At 38.1% G+C, this 22,409-nt stretch overlaps 3 protein-coding genes across 5 annotated transcripts; all 3 read left to right on the plus strand.

Annotated features, from left to right (window-relative positions):
• Nucleotides 1–53: 53 nt before the first annotated feature.
• LOC132191510 (serine/threonine-protein kinase ATG1c) lies at nt 54–7,692 on the plus strand. Of its 3 annotated transcripts, XM_059606562.2 has the most exons (14): nt 54–117; nt 231–606; nt 1,695–1,812; nt 1,911–1,969; nt 2,338–2,402; nt 3,092–3,185; nt 3,269–3,349; nt 3,514–3,622; nt 3,916–3,988; nt 4,069–4,451; nt 4,555–4,916; nt 5,674–5,968; nt 6,532–6,602; nt 7,254–7,692. In XM_059606562.2, exons 2-14 carry the CDS (start codon nt 364–366, stop codon nt 7,491–7,493), a joined length of 2,193 nt encoding a protein of 730 aa, XP_059462545.2. In that variant the 5' UTR covers nt 54–117; nt 231–363; the 3' UTR covers nt 7,494–7,692. The 3 variants fall into 3 exon arrangements, with proteins under 3 accessions (XP_059462545.2, XP_059462546.2, XP_059462544.2); XM_059606563.2 differs by lacking the exon at nt 54–117 and having other exon boundaries at nt 161–606; nt 4,633–4,916; XM_059606561.2 differs by lacking the exon at nt 54–117 and having other exon boundaries at nt 162–606.
• Nucleotides 7,693–9,242: 1,550 nt separating this feature from the next.
• Nucleotides 9,243–11,849, plus strand: LOC132192220 (putative receptor protein kinase ZmPK1). Its single transcript, XM_059607494.2, has one exon. The coding sequence runs from the start codon at nt 9,295–9,297 to the stop codon at nt 11,704–11,706; it is 2,412 nt and encodes an 803-aa protein (XP_059463477.2). The 5' UTR covers nt 9,243–9,294; the 3' UTR covers nt 11,707–11,849.
• A 1,113-nt stretch (nt 11,850–12,962) lies between these two features.
• On the plus strand, nt 12,963–17,047 carry LCD1 (reticulata-like protein, putative (DUF3411)). The gene is made up of 7 exons (XM_059572403.2): nt 12,963–13,832; nt 13,957–14,055; nt 14,544–14,764; nt 14,988–15,057; nt 15,139–15,218; nt 16,143–16,207; nt 16,689–17,047. The coding sequence occupies exons 1-7, from the start codon at nt 13,257–13,259 to the stop codon at nt 16,880–16,882; spliced, it is 1,305 nt and encodes a 434-aa protein (XP_059428386.2). The 5' UTR covers nt 12,963–13,256; the 3' UTR covers nt 16,883–17,047.
• The last annotated feature ends 5,362 nt before the right edge of the window (nt 17,048–22,409 follow it).

Genomic DNA, 22,409 nt, shown 5'->3' on the forward strand with positions numbered 1-22,409 from the left:
CTTCTATTGCCACCTACGCTACGCCTTCTCGTTCAAAGCCTCTCTCTGCTCACGCTTTCTAATCAACAAGCACTAATCTCAATTATTCTCGTTAATTGAAATTCTTACAGGAAATATGTAAGCTAATATTTTAATATAAACAATTATTATTACACTAAACAAACCTCTTAATCTCTCTATCTACCTCTCTCTCTCTCTCTCTCTCTCTAATCATTTCTTGGTTCGACCAGATAAAGCCTATAAATTCGGGTCGAATCGTGGAAGGTCCGTTTCCAGAGCTGGGAAACTCCGTCCGAGAGGTTGAACTGCGGTGTTCGGAGCTGGTTCCGGGTTCGGATTCTAGGGTTCTTGAGGGCTTCGAGAATGGCTCAGGCGACCGGGAGGGGTAGGGTGGTCGGGGAGTACCTGGTGGGGCGGCAAATCGGGTCCGGTTCGTTCTCGGTGGTGTGGCACGCCAGGCATCGAGTCCACGGGACCGAGGTGGCGATCAAGGAGATCGCTACGGGCCGGCTCAACAAGAAATTGCAAGAATCTCTAATGTCGGAGATCTTTATCCTCAAGCGGATTAACCACCCTAATATTATTCGCTTGCACGATATTATTCAGGTCTGAAATTAATTTTTGTAGCTTTTTTTTTTTAGTTACTTGAATAACTTTTTGTTTGGATGCGGAGAAAGTGAAGGGAAGTCGAAGGAAAATAGTTTTGAAGTTTCTTACTCGTTAAATTTTGTGACGCATTATGAAACGATAAATTGAAGCTTTTTGTTTACTTAAACCGTAGGCTTTGTTTGTTTCGTTATGGAAATTTATGTAGGAATTAGGATTTGTTTGTTTCGATAGTCGTTAGACCTTTATCAAATTTATGGTGAAAATCCATGAGGTCTTCCAGGAAAAGAGTTCCCGGAAATATTTTCCATGGGGATACGTCTATGTTGTTGGTCTGCATTCGTGTATTTTTCTCTTTGTTTCTCTACGTTGTGATAGCAATTGGTAGAAAAGTAGAATGAATGGAATAGACAGGACTATAGCCCAGGGCTTAGCTTAATTGCTGAGAGATTTAGAAAATGAGGGCTAAAAAGTAAAGATTTTGAAAACAGATTTTTGCATATTTGTGCTTGAGAAGACTGTATCTTTACTTGATCAAAGGGTAATGCAACCTTTTTACTTATTCAACTTGAGAATTTATTGTGTAAAAGCAAAACAAAGAATTCCAAGACTGCAGAGCTGGGAAAACAAAGGATTATCGGGAAAATTATAATCACCATGTGAAGCTCAAGTAACTTGGCCTGATTGGCTTGAGCTGAGAATAGTTTGCTAAGTTAACATTAATGCTTATTACCTGTAACCGAGTCCATCTATAGAGTATTCACTTGGCCTGATTTAGAATTAATCCACAATTTCAACAAGTCAAAGGTGCCCTAAAATTCTCTCCAAGGGTATTCAGCTAGTAATGTCATCTATATACAATATGTTCCAAAGCATTGAAGGTGTGTATTTTTCCCCCTCCAAAATTCATTTTGTAGGGAAATTGCAAGTTTGCATGTGAAAGGCTCTGGGCGGTTGTACCATAGTTGGGATGTTATGAGTAGGGAGAGGGTGCCACCCCTACCCCCACACCTGTTTTCCCTCTCTGGAGGACCGGAGTTTATTTATTTTTTTTGTTAATTAGAGTTTGAATGATGTTGCTCATCTAGGTTCCTGGGAAGATACACCTTGTACTGGAGTACTGCAAAGGGGGTGATCTTTCTGTGTACATTCAACGCCATGGAAGAGTCCCTGAAGGCATTGCAAAGCAATTCATGCAGCAGCTAGGTATATCTTGAGTTTTGCCTTGTTGGGTCTTCATTACTATTTTTCAAATCTTCAATGATGAGTAATGTAGTGATGTTGGAAGGTTGTGGATTTTACAGTGGCTGGACTACAAATTCTTCGGGAAAATAATCTTATACATCGGGATTTAAAGCCGCAGGTTTGGTTGATTCTTTTCTGTTTAACTTCCATTTCTGATTTATAAATGGCATTGTATATTGATCATTTCTTTAAGGGAGGAAGCAAGCCCATGGCAAAATTTGTCTTTTCTATTTTTCATAGTACTTAAAGCCATGGACGAACAAAATTTGTACTTGGGATAGTGCTTTAGTCTAGTAGAGAATATGGTTCAACATCCCTGCAGAAGGCTAAGAAATTGGCAAATAGATGAAGTAAATATTCGTTGGTTAACATTTATAATAAGATAGTTTGATGTGCCGAATTGTTTGATATGTAGTAATCTTGTTGTTGCAGAAAGGTTTTCTCAGCATTTCAATCCATTTCTAACGTGTTTCATTTTTGGAACAGAATCTCCTTCTCACCACTAATGACAACAATTCAGTTTTGAAGATTGCAGATTTTGGATTTGCAAGGTAAAATCAATGTCATTTTTATTATAAGCTTCCTAAAGTCCCCACCTTTAGATGCCTTACCTACGTAGAGCTTTCATGGGCACTCTAGTTTAGATGGTCAGGAATGCTCCTAAACTGTAATGTCTGATTAGATATTATTTTTACCAGTTTTTCTTTTATAGGCAAACTGTAACACCTCAGTTCCACTTTGGGAAAATGAGTAATCCACATAGAGTAGGTAGTTTATAAAGACGCTCATGTGTGCTAAGTTTCATATTACTTACTTACTAGGTGAAATTGAGCTTTATAATCAATTCTAGAAAAGTTCTAAATTGACTAGTCCTTTTGAGATGATAGCGCATATGTGGTTAGTGTTTTTTCTTGGATTGTTACATAAACACAACTCATGAACCCATGTGGCATTGAATTAGTAACCTTACCTCTCAATACCTTGTGTATGGGGGAGAGGAGATGCCATTTTGTCCAAAGGAAACTGTTTCTTTCATTTTTTAGTGCACAACTGTTAACTAGACACTTTGCTTCATCTTGGAGCATCTGTGCTGACAAGCCATGACATGGGGAAGTTGTGGTCGTCAGACACTTCAAAAAATGACATATGGACATGTACCCTGCACCTGACTCTTGTTGAGGTGGTTTCCCTAGTTCCTTCAACTTTTCGATGTTCAGGCATGTCAATTTTCCCTTTGCAGATCTCTGCAACCTAGAGGCCTCGCAGAAACCATGTGTGGTTCACCGCTTTACATGGCACCAGAGATAATGCAACTTCAGAAGTATGATGCAAAGGTGACTTTCGCTCTTTTTTCCTTGGTTAGGTACTTATAAAGTATTTAATGTTTCTTCCCATTAACATGGAACGGAATATGCAGGCAGATCTCTGGAGTGTTGGTGCCATTTTATTTCAGCTTGTTACTGGAAAAACGCCATTTACTGGAAGCAATCAAATACAGGTTTTGACTAGCTTTACTTTTTCACATGCCTAATGTGGTTTCACATGGTGCTCAGCATTCCTAACATAATTGCTTTTAGTTTTAGTAGTAATCCTCAAGCTGGGTTAAACTAGTCATCATGCATTGTCTTAACCCAAGTTACTTCAATATCGTGTGCTGTACAGTTGCTCCAGAACATTGTGAAATCAACTGAATTGCCTTTCCCTCAAGATATCCAGGGTTTGAGTTCTTACTGCAAAGATTTATGCCAGAAATTGCTGCGCCGTAATCCAGGTATATCTCTTGATGAATGTGTATGAGATACCTGATCAGACCAAAGAGCGAATGGACTATAATCAGATTCTAAATTCTAACTGCATGTTTTTCAATATTTTTTATGTTGTCAATTGTCAAATGGCATAGAGACGCGAGCTATAATCAGATGCTAAAGTCTCACAATGTCAAGGAATGATATATGAGACCCATAGGAAATTTTGTCTTATCTACCAATGGATTATGAAATTTATATGAAATTCCTCCTCGTATTTCCAATTTTTTGATTCTATTCCTTGAAATTGTATTTGCAGTTGAACGATTAACATTTGAAGAGTTTTTCAACCACCCATTCCTTTCTCAGAAACAACCAGCTGCATCGCCGAGGTACACGATGCGAAGAGCGTTTGTCTTCATGGTTGTCTAAATGTATTTATCAGTTACCCAAATTCTAAAATCTTATGCAGGAGTAGGAGCTCTTCAAGACTAGCGGATGAATTTACTTCATCTGAATGTGATCCTGTGAGAAATATGGAGGAAAGTTCTCATGAGGATTGTCTGCCTTTCTTTTTAGATGATGACTCTAGTGGTCCTGAGGGTAGCCCATCTTTCTTAAGGAGGAGGTCCTCAATGAAGTCTTCTTTTGGATTTTCCCTTGATACAAAAGGTGATAGAAGGGAAGCAGCATCTACCACTTCTAATAACATGAATCTCTCTTTCGGATATGGTAGTGCCACAGATAATTTGGAAAGTACTCATCCTAAGGTGGACAGCCATCGACCCTCAGATAGAAGTTTAGCTGATCCTCTGAAATCCATGGACCAGAGATCTTCAAACACTCGATCAAGAGGTACCAAGAATCCCAATATGCTCTTTTTCCCTCTCATTTCAGTGTATGGTTTATCTAGATCTAGCATGTCTTAGTAAGACATGAACTTTCATGGTTTCTGCAGTCATGGATTCGCTAGATTTAATTGATCAAGATTATGTTGTTGTGTCTGGACCTCCAATGGATATGTCGTCTTCCTCAGCAAGTCCTTCCAAGCCAAACCATTCTCCATACAAATCACAGAGTCCTCCTGAAGCAGTTTTTAACATGACCGCCAAATCAAGTTCCCCAATGCCAATCATTGGCGCACAGAGTAGTAAAATGTGTCCCATTGGAAGCTTAGAAAGTCAGAGCTCTGCTCCAGGCACTTCACAGGGATCAGTGGATATGGGAGACGCTTTAGAGCAGCCATCTACTCACTGCATGACGAGGATTAAATCATTACAGCAGTGTGCCTCTGCCATTAAAGATTTAATAAATGAAAAGGTAAGCCAGTTTCTTTTGTATTGTCCCAACAACCCTGTAGGGAATTTAAAAAAGTGCATTTTGTACAAATCAGAGTAATAAATCATAAATGGTTCCCTCTTCCTCCCTCTCCACTCAGTCATTTGAGTTTAAGTTTAAAGATAGATGGTCTCTCAGTGGCACATAATCATGTCTGGCCCATTTACTAAAACTAGTCTTGTTGTTTCTATATATTTCTTTGGCATCTGTTGATTTCCCTTAGTTTTTTCATTAGGCCAGCCAAGCACTTAATTCATTTGGTGTCTATGTGGCCTCCTTGGGAATATTCAATTGGCTTCCAGTATAGCAGAGATATATAATGGTATATCCATAGGACACATGTTAATGAGCTGACTCAGGAGGTGGGATCTAAAATGTATGATGGTGGGCTTAAATTCTTGGGTGCCTATTCATTTGCTTTGATGATTGTAACGGACTATACATTTTATACTTGTTATCCTCTGATCGTCAATGCATGGTAAACCTTTTCTGGGTCCCACAATATAGGGTTTATAACCTGATAAAGTTCTTATGTCCTATAATTATTGTTTGAAGAGCATAATTTGGTGGTCGGACTAACTTAATCTTCGTCTCCTGTTTTGTTTGTGCCTCATTCTGCTAGCCTAAGTCTCCTTCTGATATGCCTTGAATTACCTTGATTTTTTTAATTCCTGCTATTACAAGTTTAATTAGTTTTTTCTGCTATTACAAGTTTAATTAACTTGTCATTATCAAAAAGATCGAGGCAGATAGGCAACTAGAAGCATTCTCGATTCAGCTTGTAATTCTTGCAATTTGGAAGCAAGCCTTGCATATATGCCATACACAAGCTGCCTCAGCCATGGAAGGAAGTCCAGGCCAAGAGATTCCAAGATTTAGGAGGAGCACCAGCAAGAAATATGGTAGTTCTGACACAGAAGAACATCTTGATGTTTGCAGTACTCAATTGCCCGAGGATATTTCCTCTCAGATTGAGAGAGAATTTCTCCTGGAAGTTGAACATGCTGAAGAACTTGCTAAGGTTATTGAACCTGGTATGACATGATATTTGGACATTCTTCATTACATATAAAATTTTAATGTTTCCTCCATAGATCATCGGCACTAATGCAGAAGCGTTTGTAGCTTGTAAGATCATATGTTTCACTTTGTTCTCACCCTTTTGTAAAATTCATTTTATTGATGCCTGAATTCCTATGCTTGTTTTTTTAAACCCATAGTATTTGACAACTTTCCGATTTCAATTTTCAAATTTCAAATGGTTCGATCTTGGTGTTGTGAAATTTTTTGAAGTCATATCTGCATATGCATAAGGTGTGTGTGTATATGTCATGTTAACAATCTTTATTATTTAATGGTGCCAACAACTTTTTTCTAAGTAAAATGGGATTGGGTCCTACGAGCTAGTGGTTGTAGGAGCAGCATGTTTATGGTATGGGAGCTTTTGCCGTCATATATCTATTTTTATGAGGGACTTTGGTGCTTCTGTACCTCCAATTTGTCTGTGTTATAAAAATGTAGATAAGGAAGCTCCCATGGTTTTTCATTCTACAGTGTGTAAGGCTCTAAATACTGAACTTCCTCATCGTGATTGTAGGCAATACGGAGATGCCAGATGCAATGGAGACAATATTTGACTCTGCCCTTGCTTTTGGGAGGCGCGGAGGCGTGAGTATTTTCTTTTCTTTTTTTCTTGGAATTTGGATCATGACACATTCCCGCATTTGGTTGTAGCTAATACTTAACTGAATTAGTAGGCAAGGCAATGCAAGACAAGGTTTTATGTTTATGCATTGTATTTGTGCTTGTAGAACTCGGAGGTTAAATTCCAGACTAGGGATCACGGTTGAGACATGCTAAAGTCCCTACTCTAGCTAGTTATGAACCTGAAGTGAGTAGTTGAAAAATAAATTAATGGAAATTCTGTGTTCATAATTGTAAACCAATACTCTGTCGGCGTCTCTTAGTCTTGTGTCCATATAGGCTTGTCTATTATGATTCAAATCATGCTCACTTGCTTCACTAAATGTAACGTGTAATGTACTTAAAAACACAACCTTTCGTGTTGTGCTGTAAGAAAAAGCAGAGGTAGAAATGCATGAAGTTACATGGCATTGCTTCAAATCCATTAGAAATACTCTTTATATAGATAATCGAGTTAACAAAACAATGGTCTCGACTATAAGGATGTTGAATATATTGTTTGAGAAAAGATCATAACATGTTACCTTAGATATTATGAAATTCGGTGAGTGATACAAAATGTTGAAGTAATTCTGGCACCACCCACTGAGGATTGTTGTTTCATATGTTTTGTAGGTTGAGGAGCTCATGAGTAATATGGAAAGTGCAGCAGCATTGTATTCAAAAGCTGTGCTTTTGTTAGTCTTCCTTCTAGTGGAAGCACCATCCCTCATTGTCAATCCTCCATTCTCCCTCACAAACTCGGACCGGTATAGGCTCCGAGGTTACATTGACATCATTAAAAACAGGCAATGTTATTCAAGGTCTCAGCGGATGGCTGTTCTAAAGTGCGAGGATCAACACTGCCCCCCTTAAATAAATACAAAGCAAGATTTTAGTACCATTTCTTGATGACTTTGCATCCTCTTACTCTGTAAAATTATTTGTTTGTACAGTTATTCTTTGCGTGACTGGGGGAATTGGGAGGTTGACTGGAGTTGACCTATATTAGGGTAGGCTGTTGTAATATTACAATTTTGTGATTTAAAGAATGATGAAATGCGCATTCCTTCTACATTTGATGTGCTTCCTGTCCGGGTTCTTGGTGCAGTAGTCAAAATTGTATCCCAGCAACTTATAGTTATTTCAGTTATAACTATATATTGTTGCAGTTCTATTTAACCCTTGTTTTTTTTTTCCTAACAAAAACTTATCCAAGGGTTCCAAACACTGATTGGGGCTATCACTTTGGCATTTGATAAAAATGTAGAAAATAGAAAAATGGAAAGCTTCCCATTTATTTTCTTATGCTATCATATTAGTAAAACATCGGACCCTAGATACTGTGGTGTAGGCACAGAGACGGGCGTGTTTAGAGTTCAAAACAATGAAGGCTCTATGGGGATTGGGAGACATACGGGTCGTATGCAACAAAGAAAAACCAGCTGTAAGAAGATCGATTAAATATCTTTCCCACTATTATCATTATATTTGTTTGCTTTTGTGGGATATCTTCTCCGTTCAAGATTTTCGGCCAAACAGGGTCCAGTCGTCAAGCTACCAGCCAAACTTGGGTATGGAAGAGTTGCCTTGTTAAATCATTGATAAAAAAATAAAATTTTTAATTATTTTATTCATACTCACTCTTAATAAGTAAGAAGTAGTGATATATATTACATTTTTATCTTATAATTATCTTATAAAGCCAACGTCACAATTATAACCAATTTTAGAATTTTGCTTTTATTGATGATCGATTAAAATTGCCGCATCATCTTTATGAAATAGTTATGAGATAAAAATGTGATTTTTAGTGAGACTTAACGCGTAAATATTTAGTTGAAAATAATAAATAAATAATAAAAATAAGATTCGAACTTGATATCATATATCAAGTGAGGGGATTCTGCATATTTATCATGAATTTCACTTAATAGGTTGTTTATAGTTTTTTGATGTCAAGAAATTAGAATGAAGAAGGCTAAATAAATAAATGGGGAGGCTAGTTATTAATTGAGATATAAACTCATTACTTGAATTCAAAAGTTAATTAAGACTATTAAATGAGCATTGTGTCATGTGTGAATGTGATTTCTTGTTTTACACGTGTGTCAAACGATAAGGTGTAAGCCTGTAAGGTCTTATGCCAATATAACTTCCCCGGTTGTTTACTTCCCCAATAGAATCTTTCGATAAATATATTAGATTATCGGTCAGGCCATTTTATAGAATTATAGTAACCATTATTTAATTTATTTGTGCCAAAGAAGGCTTTTAAAAACCAAACTAAAAATCTCCAAGAAATAGCTTAATCGGCTATGATCAAATATAATAAAACGGAGGTTACTAGTTTGAAACCCTATCTCCTATTGTGCGGACATATCAAAAAAAAAAAAAAAAAAATCAAACTAAAAATTAAGGAAAAAAAAAACATCAGACGAAGAGTTATTATTGTCACGACATAGACTTTATGCTCCTAGTTCCTATCCATCATCAACCTATCAAAGTTCACAAGATGATTTTGAAGTGGCAGGATTTTGTGACTTGTGACGTGCGGAACCCTTTTTAATTTCAAACAACATAGATCATCAAACCTACAGCTGACTTTTCTGCTCAACCATATTGCCATTAAGCCAGCTTTGTGCTTCGCTTGGCAAGAGGATCAATTCAGAGCCAAATGCTGCAGAAAATGAGATACCAACAAACCCTTCAATCCCCTGGTTTTCTCAGTTTTCTCTGTTCTCTTTTCTTTCTCTCCTTTGCAACTTCAGCAACCAATAACTTTCTTCAAAGGGGTTCTTCTCTCTCAGTTGAAGCTGATTCAGACCTTCTGGTCTCCCCAGATAAGTCATTCACCGGCGGCTTCTATGCGGTGGGGAAAAATGCTTACTGCTTCTCAATTTGGTTCACCAATTCCAAGGACAGAACTGTTGTTTGGATGGCAAACAGAGACAAGCCAGTCAATGGCCGAGGCTCCAGAATCTCTCTGAGGCGAGACGGCGCCATGGTCCTAACCGACGTGGACGGCTCGACCGTGTGGCAGACCAACACCACCGCCACTGATGTTCAAAGAGCCGAGCTTTTGGACTCTGGGAACCTTGCTCTAAAAGACCCACACGGTAAAATTCTGTGGCAAAGTTTTGATTTTCCTACAAATACTCTCCTTCCTAACCAACCCTTTACAAAGAGCAAGAAACTGGTTTCTGCTTCAGGAAGAGGTTCATATTTTTCTGGTTATTTTAGTCTTTACTTTGATAACGATAATGTGTTGAGGTTGATGTATGATGGGCCTGATATATCAAGCTTGTATTGGCCTGATCCTGATTTTACCGTGTTCCAAAATGGAAGAACAAATTATAATAGTAGCAGAATTGCTATTTTAGATGAAATGGGTACTTTTTTATCGACTGACAAGTTGCAGTTCAACGCTGCTGACATGGGTTTTGGGGTCAAAAGGAGGCTGACAACGGATTATGATGGAAACCTTAGACTTTATAGCCTAAACAATTTGTCAGGATTGTGGGAGGTTTCATGGGAAGCTCTCACTGAACCGTGTAAAGTGCATGGGATATGTGGGAGAAATGGGATTTGTGTTTATGCACCGCAGGCCCAGTGCTCATGTCCTCCTGGCTATGAGGTCACTGATCCAAGTAATTGGAACAAAGGTTGCAAGCCCAAGTTCAATAAAACTTGCAGCCAAGCCAATGATGTGAAATTTGTGGAGCTTGCAAATGTAGATTTCTATGGATATGATCTCGATTACAGTACAGAAAGTTCAATTGACTCTTGCAGAAATCTTTGCTTAGGGGATTGCCGTTGTGAAGCATTTAGCTATAGGCTAACAGGAGAACAGCTTTGTTTCACAAAAAGTGCACTTTTTAATGGCTTCAGGACTCCAGATTTTCCAGGCAGTATATTTCTAAAATTGCCAGCAAGTTTGGAAACCACAGAACCCAACAGTACTCTCATTGCCACCAATCCAATATGTGGGATCCGTGAATCTGAAATTGTGATAGGGTCTCCTTCCATGTTTGACAACAATTCAAAAAAACAGACATGGGTTTATCTCTACTCGTTTGTTTCCGCAATTGGTGCAGTTGAAGTTCTCATCTTTGTATTGGGTTGGTGGTTCCTTTTTAGAGGACATGGCGTGCCCGCTTCACTAGAAGACGGGTACCGTGCGCTTTCAAGCCAGTTCAGGAAATTCAGTTATGCTGAACTGAGGAAGGTCACCAAGAAGTTCAAGGAAGAGCTAGGAAGAGGAGCCTCAGGGGCTGTATATAAGGGTATTTTGGCAGATGAAAGGGTAGTGGCTGTGAAGAGATTGGGAGATATGTATGAAGGGGAAGAAGTGTTTTGGGCAGAAATAAGTACTATTGGGAGAATCAATCACATGAACCTTGTTAGAATGTGGGGATTCTGTTCAGAACGTGGACACAGAATTCTGGTGTATGAGTATGTAGAAAATGGATCATTGGACAGACACTTATTCCCCCCTATTTTCCTTGGATGGAAAGAGAGGTTTAAAGTTGCATTAGGAACAGCAAAAGGGTTGGCTTATCTTCATCATGAGTGTCTAGAATGGGTTATCCACTGTGATGTGAAGCCTGAAAATATACTTCTGGACAGTGAATTTGAAGCAAAGATTGCAGATTTTGGGCTTGCAAAGTTGTCTCAAAGAGGAAGCCCCAGCTCAGGATTTTCTCGGATTCGAGGGACAAAAGGGTACATGGCTCCGGAATGGGCTTCGACTCTTCCTATCACAGCAAAAGTTGATGTTTATAGTTATGGAGTTGTGATTTTGGAGATGTTGAAGGGAATTAGGTTATCAAGCTGGGTGGTAAACAATAGCACTGAGGAGCAGGAACCGGAGTTGACGAGGTTTGTTAGGATAGTGAAAGGGAAAATTCAATGCAGAGAAGACGATTCATGGATAGAGAAAATAGTGGATCCAAGATTGGAAGGGCAGTTTAGCTGGAGGCAGGCAACAACAATGGTTGAAATTGGCATTTCCTGTGTGGAGGAAGACAGAAACAAAAGACCAGCAATGGCTTCGGTTCTCCAACTTCTACTAGAATGTGAAGAATAGGGGCGGGTATGTTAACCATTATCGCATACCGATCGCCTTTCGGCTGTTAGTAGGTAGAATAAAAATATTATTTTGATGTTTGTTCGGTTCAGTGGATGGTAGATTTTTTTTTTTTTTGGGGCCGGTAAACGACTTAACCGATTTTCAAGTGAAATTTGAATTTTATATGGTAGGTTTTTTTATTGTTTTGTCAAGCTGATTTGTGGTTGTCATTTTGGTCTGTGTTCTATGATTTTTTTTTAATTTTTTTTTTCTTTTCATCTATAAAGCATATGCTTTATTGAATATGCAGTTAGAAGGAAATTGATAAATCTTAATACAAAAACTTGTAGCCGACAATTAACCGGCCACATATTAACCGATTAACTGAATAACAGAAAAAATCAAAGCTATTCCTTATCGGTATGAAGTCGGTTTCCCCGGTTCAGTAGGTGAAAATGCCTCTATCGACACCGGCCAAACCGATACCCACTCTTAATGAAGATGAATCTAAACTTAATTTTTCTAAAAATCAGCAATTGCGAGAGCTATAATTATCTTTACTTTTCCTTTTTTTCTTATGTAATAAAAGAAAGCTTTAAATGGACAATAGGTAAATATGTAAACACTTCTCCTTATTAATACATGAAATTGGAACCAAATTTTTAGAAAAAGTCTTAAGAAAACTCAACATGTGAGGGAATAAGATTATCTTATTTGAATTAGAACTTGAATGACGTGAAGGCTCCCACACATTGGGCTCCAAAAATAAGAGAAAGAATCACATACCCACAACTACAAGCAAAAAATATTTGATACCATAATAATCAGTGTCTATTGCCTAATAAACCATTCATGCATATATTCTCTTTTTGGGTACGTAGAAAGCATATATTCACCGAAAGAGCAAAATCGACGCTGCAAATTAAAGAGTATATAAAACGTCAATTTCACCCGATCGAGAATAACAAAAAAAAATTCTTAATAATCAATACCTATGCTATCTACATAAACATTGTAATAACAGGACAATAATCCTCTTAAATTTAATCTAAAAGAAATCTTAGTTCGACCAATAATTCCTTGCACAGGACCAATAAAGGACGTCGCATTCAACTCATCCACAAAGAACAAAACAACAAAACTCATGATGACCAATAATAGAACGTGACTTCTCAACTTGGGAAACAAAAAATCGTAAGGTATTTTCAACAATTAACCACTAAACGCGAAGCCACTAACCAGGAATCTAACACTAGCCCTAGTCCATAATGTCTTTCCCACGTGCGACGACCAAAGAAATATATATAGGATGCCGTCACTGCTTCCCCCGACTGGTGTTCAGGTGAGAACAAGCGGAGACGGGAGAACCCAACGTCTGCTAATAAAATCAAATTAAATAAAAAAGAAAACAAAAAGTCTTTTTTGTTGTCTTTTTAAATTCTGGGCAAGACCCTTCACTTTCCTCTCGACTTTCTCTCTGTCCAAACGAAGGTACTTTACACACCCTCTTCAATTAGAGTGAGATTTAGATTTGTATTATAGTTCAAAATTATTTGTCGAGTTATCAAATGGCGGGTTGTTCACCGAGCTTGGGGGTATCAAATGTCGTGAGCTCCCGAAACGGGGTTGTTTCGGGGAAAGTGTTGAGTCAGAGCGTGGTTGTGGAGAGTGTGAGATTTAGGAATGTGGTTAAGGTGGTGGCTTTTCCGGTGTTGATTAGGAGCAACAATAGGAGTAGACAGAGGAACCACCGGCTTGTGGTGGTGGCAAATGGGTCGCAGCCACGTGGAGAGTCGCAGTCCGGCGTAGCTGCGGTCACAGTTGCGAAAGAGGAAGGCGATAGTGATATTGGTGTAGGGAAGGGTATTGGGGTCTTGGAGGGTGGGTATGAAGCGAGAGAAGATGCTGGTGGGAGTGGTGGAAATGGGAGATTTACCAATGGTAGAGGAGGCGGCGGAGGAGGTGGCGGTGGTGATGACAATGGGGATGATAAAGAAGAAGAGGAGCTTGGACCAATTTTGAAATTTGAGGAGGTTATGAAGGAGACGGAGGCTCGGGGGGCTAGTCTTCCTAGAGATATGTTAGAGGCTGCCAAGAGCGTGGGGATTCGCAGAGTGCTTCTCCTTAGATATTTGGATTTGCAGGTACAACTTACTTACATATTATGTGTCTGTTTAAACTTGTTGTTTTGGTGTCCTTATGTGTGATTACTGATTAGTAAGTCTTTTGCTGCTGTTATAACCAGTGATTTTGATATATGAACTGTAGGGGTCTGTCTGGCCTCTGGGTTTCGCAATGAGGACATGCGCTATACTTCGCAATCGAATGTTGGCTGATCCGTCTTTTCTTTTTAAAGTTGGAACAGAGGTTTGTTGATCTTCTTGTAACATGTTTTTTTATGCAAGCCTATGTAACTGACTGGTTTTGATGAAACTGTGCCATATTTCCCAACTTTTGTGGGAGTAAATGGTGCCTTTAAACTGTTGTGGCCAGAGAATATAAATTGATCACTTATGCAATGCTTTGGTTGACATGGGGGAATAAAATTACCCACTTTTGCATGTGCCAGCATGTATGGAATTGAAGTGTTAGCATACAGAACCGGGATGATTGAGTACTGGGAGAGTAGTTAATGAGGCATTTAGGCAGTAGACAAGTTAGGCTGCCAAGTGGCTATCTTATTCTTTACAGTTTCAGGGCCCTTCCAAAGTTGTGGCCAACTTCCTGTATTGCTGGAATTGGTCAAACACGAGGGCCTCTATGTGCTCTAATGTCTTAGAGCACCGTTGGTGCGGTGTAGTTGTTGCCATAGACTCATGTGTGACTTTTATTATCATTGATTTAATACAACGCAGATTGTCATTGATTGTTGTTGTGCTACATTTGCGGAAGTTCAAAAGAGAGGCGAAGACTTTTGGGCAGAATTTGAGTTGTATGTTGCAGATCTCTTGGTTGGGTTGGTGGTTAACGTTGCTTTGGTTGGTATGTTGGCACCCTATGCTCGTATTGGGGGACCATCTCTATCTAAGGGGTTCCTTGGACGAATGCAACATGCTTATGGAGCTCTTCCTAGCAGGTTATTAGCTCATTGCAAAAACTATTTTATCTTGATAAGTAACTCATGCGTAGAACAGTAATCAATTGTTTCTTTTCCTCATAAAGAAATATTTTCTACTTGATCTGGATGTATCCTTTATCTTGCATGCTGATATTGTATTTGTACTTGTGTTTATTTGCATATTCAGATTTAGAATGTAAGAAATATTTTAGTAAGTCTGTCAGGTGATCTTCTTATGCAGCGTGTTTGAAGCTGAAAGGCCAGGATGTAGATTTTCCATACAGCAGAGAATGGGTACATACTTTTATAAGGTAAGTTATATTTATCTGTTCTGAATCATAGTGGGGTTTCTGGCATATTTGTAATTGTTGGTTTACAAATTCTGTTTCCAGGGTATCATGTATGGATCAGTTGGGTTTGCATGTGGCATCATAGGCCAAGGCATTGCAAATTTGATCATGACTGCCAAGCGGTATACTTCCTATATAGATGCTTCCTTTATACTTGTTACATGCGAAATTCTGCTTTTGTTTTTTTACCATATTTAAAATAGTGGGTGTTATATAGTCATTTTGAATGATATCTGTAATAAGTTTTCCCATTTCTTTCTTCTTCTTCTTCTTTTTTGGGGGGGGGGCGGGGGGGGGGGGGGGGGGGTGGACGTTGACTTTTTAGCCTGTCAATCGTTTGAGAACCTTTGTCACTCCAAGGTTCTTTTGGGCATTTTTCCATTTTTCAGTATAATGTATTACTGATGATACCATCCATGTGGGGCTTTGTGAAGTGAGAGGAACTATAGGGAAATGGAAGACATGATTTTGTTTGCAATGTGAAGGGGGTCTTAACTAAGCTACAATTTCAGTTTAGGTTTTTATCTTGTTTTACCGTGTTAGGTGACTATGTAATGGCAGTTTTTTGCTTGGATAGCAGCCTTAGGGGAGATCCTAACCATGGATAACCTAAGGAAACGACATATCATTGTGGTTGATTGGTGTTGTATGTGTAAAAAGAGTGAAGAGTCTATAGGTCATCTTCTACTCCATTGTAAGATTGCCAATGCCTTGTGGAGTGATATTTTCAGCCGTGTTAGGTTAGCTTGGGTTATATCTAGAAGAATAGTAGACCTTTTTGCTTGTTGCAGAAGGTCGGTCTTCAGACTGCAGCTGTGTGGAGGATGGTTGCGTCCTGCCTTTTTTGGTGTCTTTGGAGGAAAAGAAACAATAAAAATTTTGAAAACCAAAAGAGGACGGTGGTGGAACTGAAGTATTTCTTTTTCAAATACAGGAATTAGCTGCTTACTTTTTTTCCCATAATTAAATGAAATTGAATTTTTTAGTTTGTGTTTGTCTTTTCTTCTAGTGGATCATTTCTCACAATATTTTTGTCTATATGTCAGGAATATAAAGAAATCAGAAGACGACATACCTGTGCCACCACTTCTAAAGACTGCTGCTCTTTGGGGTATGCCATCACTGTTTAGATTTGCTCTAAGTTGTCAAGTTTATTGCCTTAATATGATCTTGAAACAAGCTTTTGGTGTCCATGAGCTGGTACATATTTCTGTTCTTACTAGTTCCTTGCTAGTGAGAACATCTAAAAGGTTTTTGTTTGATATGCCTCCTCGATGTTTTACTAACTTTACTGTGGCTTTTACTGTTTCTTTCATTCTTTGAATTTGTTCTATCTTCCAATTGATAGTAGCTCAATCCATGTACCTATCTTTTAGAACAGGCATGTTGTCTGTTACCTACCTTTCAGTTCATATTACCTTCGTTATTCAACCTCTTCTGTGGATAATTCTCCCAGTTTTTTTTTTTTTTTTTTTTAAGTTTTCGTCTATCTTGTTCATTCTCTAGGGGATAGTTATTGATTTTTTAACTTTTAATTGTCATATCTCCGTTGTCTTCGGCTAATTGGTTACGGTTTTCTCCCCAAATTGCAGGTGTATTTCTTGCCGTTTCCTCCAACACCCGCTACCAGATCATCAATGGACTGGAACGCTTGGTCGAAGGATCAGCTTTTGCAAAGCAGGTTCCACCCATCGCCTTGGCTTTCACAGTTGGTGTGAGATTTGCCAACAATGTGTATGGTGGGATGCAATTTGTTGACTGGGCTAGATGGAGTGGGGTGCAATAAGTGCAGGTGTTTCCTCTTTTATGTTGGAGATGCCTTCTAACCACTTAAATGGGGGACTTAAAAATAAAATAAATATTTATGCTAAGAAATCATTCAATCGATTGGATCCCCTATTGTAATATTTTTGACCTCTAAAAATGCTAGCAGATGGATGTTTTGTCGTCATAGCTTATATTAGCCTGATTGCAATTTGGTCTCTTAACCAATTGAAAGAGCTGTGCAAGTTTTTGTCTTCCCCAGGGGACTCAGATCATCAAAGGGGACTTCACTGTCTTCTCACCTTAAAGCCTAGAACTCCCAAATCTAAAAGCCCCCCTCATTGGATCCCTCCTTCCAGAGACTCTTCTGATGGGTCAATTCTTTTTGCTGCAGCCACATTGGGAATGGGTCCTTCGTTTGACTCAAATGAAGGTGAGGCTTTGGCAGCCTACTTTGCAGTAAAAACAACCTCGAATTTTAACTGTCCTTTTTAAAGGAGATTCTCTCACGGGTATACTTCTTAGAAATCCTCAGTGCCATCAAACTAGGAACACCATTGTCATGTGATTACAGAGGCAGTTTCTCAGCTATTAATGCTAAGGATAAAGTTTTCCAATTTCCTCCCATCCAATTTATTAAAACGTGTTTGAGTACATGTGATTTTTACATGCATTTCTTAAAATTCAATTCAGTTTTAATAGAGAATGTGATTGACACATACATTTTAAAATAGAGTATTGATACTCTTTACACCATTTTTCACGACTAATGTGAAGTATTTTAAGTGACTGATGTCTCGTTAGCCTGTGTGAAATGGATGTCATAAATGATGTGAGAATATCATGCAAGTTTATTAGATTAAGTTGGGAAAAAAATTCTATGAACAAATTTAGAGGAAAACTTTGTCCAAAATCAAAGATAAAAGCAAATTGAGAGGAGTTGAATTTACCTCCAAATTGAATCTGAGGAGAATAATTTATAATGGAAACTTAAGCTCCTATCGGATTATAGCCGGTTCCACGAAAAATCTTTTAACAATTTAAGAGACTATTCAAATTTGAATAAGACTTGAATAGAGAGAAATAAAAAATAATAATAATAATAAAAATTAAAAAAAAGAGCTCATAAAGACAGAAGTTTGTTATTGAATAAAATATTTTGGGAACTTTTCATCTTCTTAGCATTTCAATTTTGATAGGAATTTTGGCAACTCAATGCTTATCACAAGGCTCAATCTACTCACAAAAGTAATTAAATATTACAATTGTTTTTCACTCTCTCCATTCTTTCCAAGAATAGAATGTTTTTTTTTTTCGTTAAAGTTGAAGAATGAGTTTATTTAAGAATGTTTTATTGTTTGATTCCCATAATGGTATCAATTTTGTAAGTCTTATTTCAAATGGAATGTTGGAGAATATCAATTTTTTAGAAGAATTAAATGATATTAATACTTTTTTACTTACTTATTTATCATAATTAGAGACCTTAATTAAAGAATATTAATATTTTTTTTATTAAAAAAAAAATCTTTATTAATATTATTAATTGATTGCTTTAGGCAGCCGCTTAATCCGCATAATGGTGGAGTCGACCTAAAACATTCTCTCTCAACCAATAATATACAGAAGAACCTTGCCTACCAGTTGCGAAACAACTCTGGTCTGTTGCTGATTGCGTTTTGACCAAGAAGCTTCTGAGAATACCAGTTTTTGCATAGCAGAAACTCAGACTCAGAGAGAAGGGAGGAGGAATATTGGAGTAGAGAGACAGAGAGAGATGGACATTAATGTGATCCATTCCTCCAATGCAGAGCAGACCCGTTCACCATCTTCTTCTGCACCTCTTCAAACAGCACCAGGAGGATGGAAAGCCGTACGATATATCCTTGGTAATGCATGAGCTGATCAAGAAATCTCAATTAAGATAATGTTTTCTTCTATTTATTTATGTGTTTTTTCCAACTTTTCTGTGTTCTGATTGTGTACATATTTGGCATTTTAAAGGGAACGAGCTAGACCTTTGAAAAATTGGCTGCAATGAGTTTGATAGCCAGTTTAGTGGTGTGTCTGCATGACAAGTACAACATGGACACCGTACATTCAGCTGATGTGTTCAATATTTGGGCTGGTTTCACCAACTTTCTACCACTAGCAGGCGCTTTTGTTGCAGATACTTATCTAGGAAGATTCCATACTCTTCTCTTCGGCAGCGCAGCTTTGTTTCTGGTAAAGATTTGCTCTTTTTTCTAAAGCCTTGATGAGTTGGTAAAATAATGCATGTTTAATTCATCTCTGAATGGATTTTATGAAAGATTTACTTAATTTCCATCTTAAAAGGGCTGATCAGTTCAACACCTCAACAGAGAAAGGAAGAGCACAACTAGAGAGCTTCTGCAATTGGTAGTACTGTTAAATCACTACTCACCCCAAATGTTTTAAAATAATAATAAATTTAATCAATGAAAAAAATAGTTAATTTAATAATTTAATTTATATTCTAACAGGTATTTCTTATTTATGATCGCCCTCGTGGTAGTTCTCATAATTACCGACCCAAGTGATGAATTGGACAACCTAGGCAATCCCAAGAATGGTTGGAGGTTATGTAGCTTGCAACAAGTGGAACAGCTGAAATGCATGCATGATTGGTGTTCTACCTGTTTGGTTAACAGGAATCGGTTGTTTTCTAGCCATGACACAAATGAGCTCATTTGGTGTCCTACAAGTGTTGCATTGCTTGTTCCACAATTTGCCTTGTCGGGCTTGATTGAAGCCTATGCTGCCATTGCCATGATGGAGCTGCTTACTAAACATTGGCCGGAGAGGATGAAGACATTTGGTGGGGCAATCTTCTTTCTCAGCTTATCAATTGCTAGTTTCCTAAGCTCCATCATTATAAATATAATCCTCAATAAGAAGAGGCTCGACTACTTTTACTTCACCATTGCCGCTCTCGCATCATTAAATCTTATATGTTTCTGTGTCTTCGCCCGGCATTATTTGAGGTTTGGCGAGCCCCAGAATTCATCTCATACTTGCGAAGCAAATGATGAAGAAACAGAGTTGAGGGCAAAAGAAAGTGATTAGATAACAACTCAGGAATTTAGCAGCATTTATATTCGTTTAGCATCATATATTCTAACAGTTTTTACGTTTGCCAGCTTAAAGACATGTAGATCCAAAGGTTGATTTGAAATAAATAAATAAATAGAAGATGGATGGGAGATGAAGAACTAGTATTTCTCTTTATAAAATAGTTACAAAACAGAGTAGTTGTTTTACAATCCCATCGACTTCTTACCATTTTTCATGCTTCCCTAGTACATTGTCTGAACATTGATCCCAACCGTTACATTCAAGACCAAGGGAAGAAAAAAAAAACGTTACTCCCATCGAACGAATCACAAGAGAAGCAATGGAAAATGCTGAAAATATTATATTAATCAAATTAAGCATGAGGCTCAAGAGACCCTGCAATTATACTTATAACCATCACAAAAAAAGAAAAATCTCAAGACCAAGATCCATCATCTCAAAATCTTGTCTGAAATTGTTTTAGCTCTTGAATATCAATGAGGTCATCTCTAGTCAGAATCATGTCATCAAACATACAACAGAAGGAGAATGGTGCCTTGGTCTGTGCAGTGAAGAAACAGGGTGAGTCATAGGAGATGATGGAGTATTCATGACTAGAGACAGCAGTGTAGCTACGAAGATGAACTAGAGAATGAGGCAACCAATATTGTATGACTATGGTGAGAGCGTAGTGTCTGCATTCGAGTCTCCTCTCGAACAAGTTCAAAGACAGCTTTGTCCAAGGAAAGAACAGGAGTGTGATGCTAAAGTTGCCCGCAGATGGACTCTAAATCATCACGTAGGGACATCAAAATTGATAAAATCGATACTGATCCATGTGTGCAGCATATAGCTGAGCATGTTTGTGATCCATCTAAGATGGGTCTAAAAGAGAAAGTTGATCCTATAAGAATTGCATGCGAGCAAATAAATCATTAATTGATAGCATGTCCTGATTCCTGTTTCAAATGATAGAGATCAAACATAAGTTGGTACTTTCGAGAACAATAAGCAAATCATTAGCGGGAGGCAAGCATATCCCAAGTAGACTTAGAATCATCAAAACTACAAAACAGTGTTGAAACAATGCTGAGATATATGGAATGGTAGTGTTACGAAACCACTAGATCTCATGATGATGATTGCTATTCCAATCAAAGTAAAAGTCAACAATCAACAAACAGTCAATCATGACATGTCTTGATGACATGGCATGAGTGCTAATGGGACATATGATGTATCATGTGACATGGACTAATGATGTGTTAGATGCTGATGTGGCATTGGATAGATTATTGTTGTTGACACGAATATTGATGTGGCATACTATTTTTGATGACACATGGCACACAACATGTGCAAAAAGTGTATCGACACGTGAAGCAGGATTGTGCAGCATATAGGCACTTGGTTGGAGTGGTAGAAACTTTGATTAGTGTGACAATTCCGATGGGACTAGTCGCGATAGCTCTGAAATGATTGGTGTAAGATTTTTTAATCAACGTGGTCATCGACTTAATGGAACAATCATGACAGCGTAAGGTTGTATGAGTAGAACCTTTGGACGAAGCATGGATAATCAGACTAAAGGGTTAGTGACGGCTCAAAATAGATCACATTTCGAGGTTTCAATTGGTGTAGTCAATATCTAATTGATGCACGGAATAAAGAAATTTGAAGAAGACAAAGCTACTATAATCGTCGAAGAGATCGACGGCATCGGTGAGAATGCTGGAAAAAGGGGAAAGAAAGGTGAAGAAAGTGATTCAAAGCCTAGGCTTTTATTCAATGTAGAGAATAATTAAAACTATATATTAAATCACACGTAAAAGTGTGCTGGAGGAACCTATATATAGAACCCACCTTATCTAACTACACATATAATGATATAATGTACCAATATAAAAACACAGGAACATAACCTAACAAAAATAAAAACTCATAACTCCAATAATAAAAAAACGACATAATGACTATTTACTAGCTAGCTTTCTAAATGTTCTATCAAGCTTATGGAGCAGTCACGTGACTTGTCCGACATCATTATAATTTCTTTCACCAATTGAAACCTAAAACATTCAAGAGGACAGTCATATATAGTTTTATTGTACAGCCATGCATGTGATGGCAAACTGTCTCTCCAGAATTCATAGGACTCTTTGTCTTTAATTGCATAGCCTCTGAAAATGGCAGGCCTCTTTTCGCCTCTTATAACGTGACCAATTAGCCGAAGATTGAGGCCCCCACATGGGCCACTCTCTAATTGCCACGGGCCCACAAGTTACAAATGAATTTCGCATATAGTTATGACAAACCCTAGCCCTCTCCTCCAACGGCTATATTTTTCACTTCCCGCGCCCTCTGTATAAGTACCTGCACTGCACGTACCGTACCACCATTTCATTCCCAACTCATTGACACCCTCCTTCTCTTTCCGATTCCCAAAGCTCCTGGCTAACTCGCTCGCTCACTCG

The sequence above is a fragment of the Corylus avellana genome, chromosome 10 (assembly GCF_965113065.1).
Source record: "Corylus avellana chromosome 10, dhCorAvel1.hap1.2, whole genome shotgun sequence".
Lineage (NCBI taxonomy): Eukaryota > Viridiplantae > Streptophyta > Magnoliopsida > Fagales > Betulaceae > Corylus > Corylus avellana.

Excerpts from the sequence above, each read along its gene's own strand:
- LOC132191510 (XM_059606562.2), top strand. The coding sequence starts at position 364 with ATGGCTCAGGCGACCGGGAGGGGTAGGGTGGTCGGGGAGTACCTGGTG. Across the intron at positions 2,403-3,091 it reads GCAGATTTTGGATTTGCAAG|ATCTCTGCAACCTAGAGGCC; the intron begins GTAAAATCAATG and ends TTCCCTTTGCAG. Across the intron at positions 3,623-3,915 it reads ATTGCTGCGCCGTAATCCAG|TTGAACGATTAACATTTGAA; the intron begins GTATATCTCTTG and ends TTGTATTTGCAG.
- LOC132192220 (XM_059607494.2), top strand. The coding sequence starts at position 9,295 with ATGCTGCAGAAAATGAGATACCAACAAACCCTTCAATCCCCTGGTTTT.
- LCD1 (XM_059572403.2), top strand. The coding sequence starts at position 13,257 with ATGGCGGGTTGTTCACCGAGCTTGGGGGTATCAAATGTCGTGAGCTCC. Across the intron at positions 15,058-15,138 it reads TGGGTACATACTTTTATAAG|GGTATCATGTATGGATCAGT; the intron begins GTAAGTTATATT and ends TTCTGTTTCCAG. Across the intron at positions 15,219-16,142 it reads TTGATCATGACTGCCAAGCG|GAATATAAAGAAATCAGAAG; the intron begins GTATACTTCCTA and ends TCTATATGTCAG.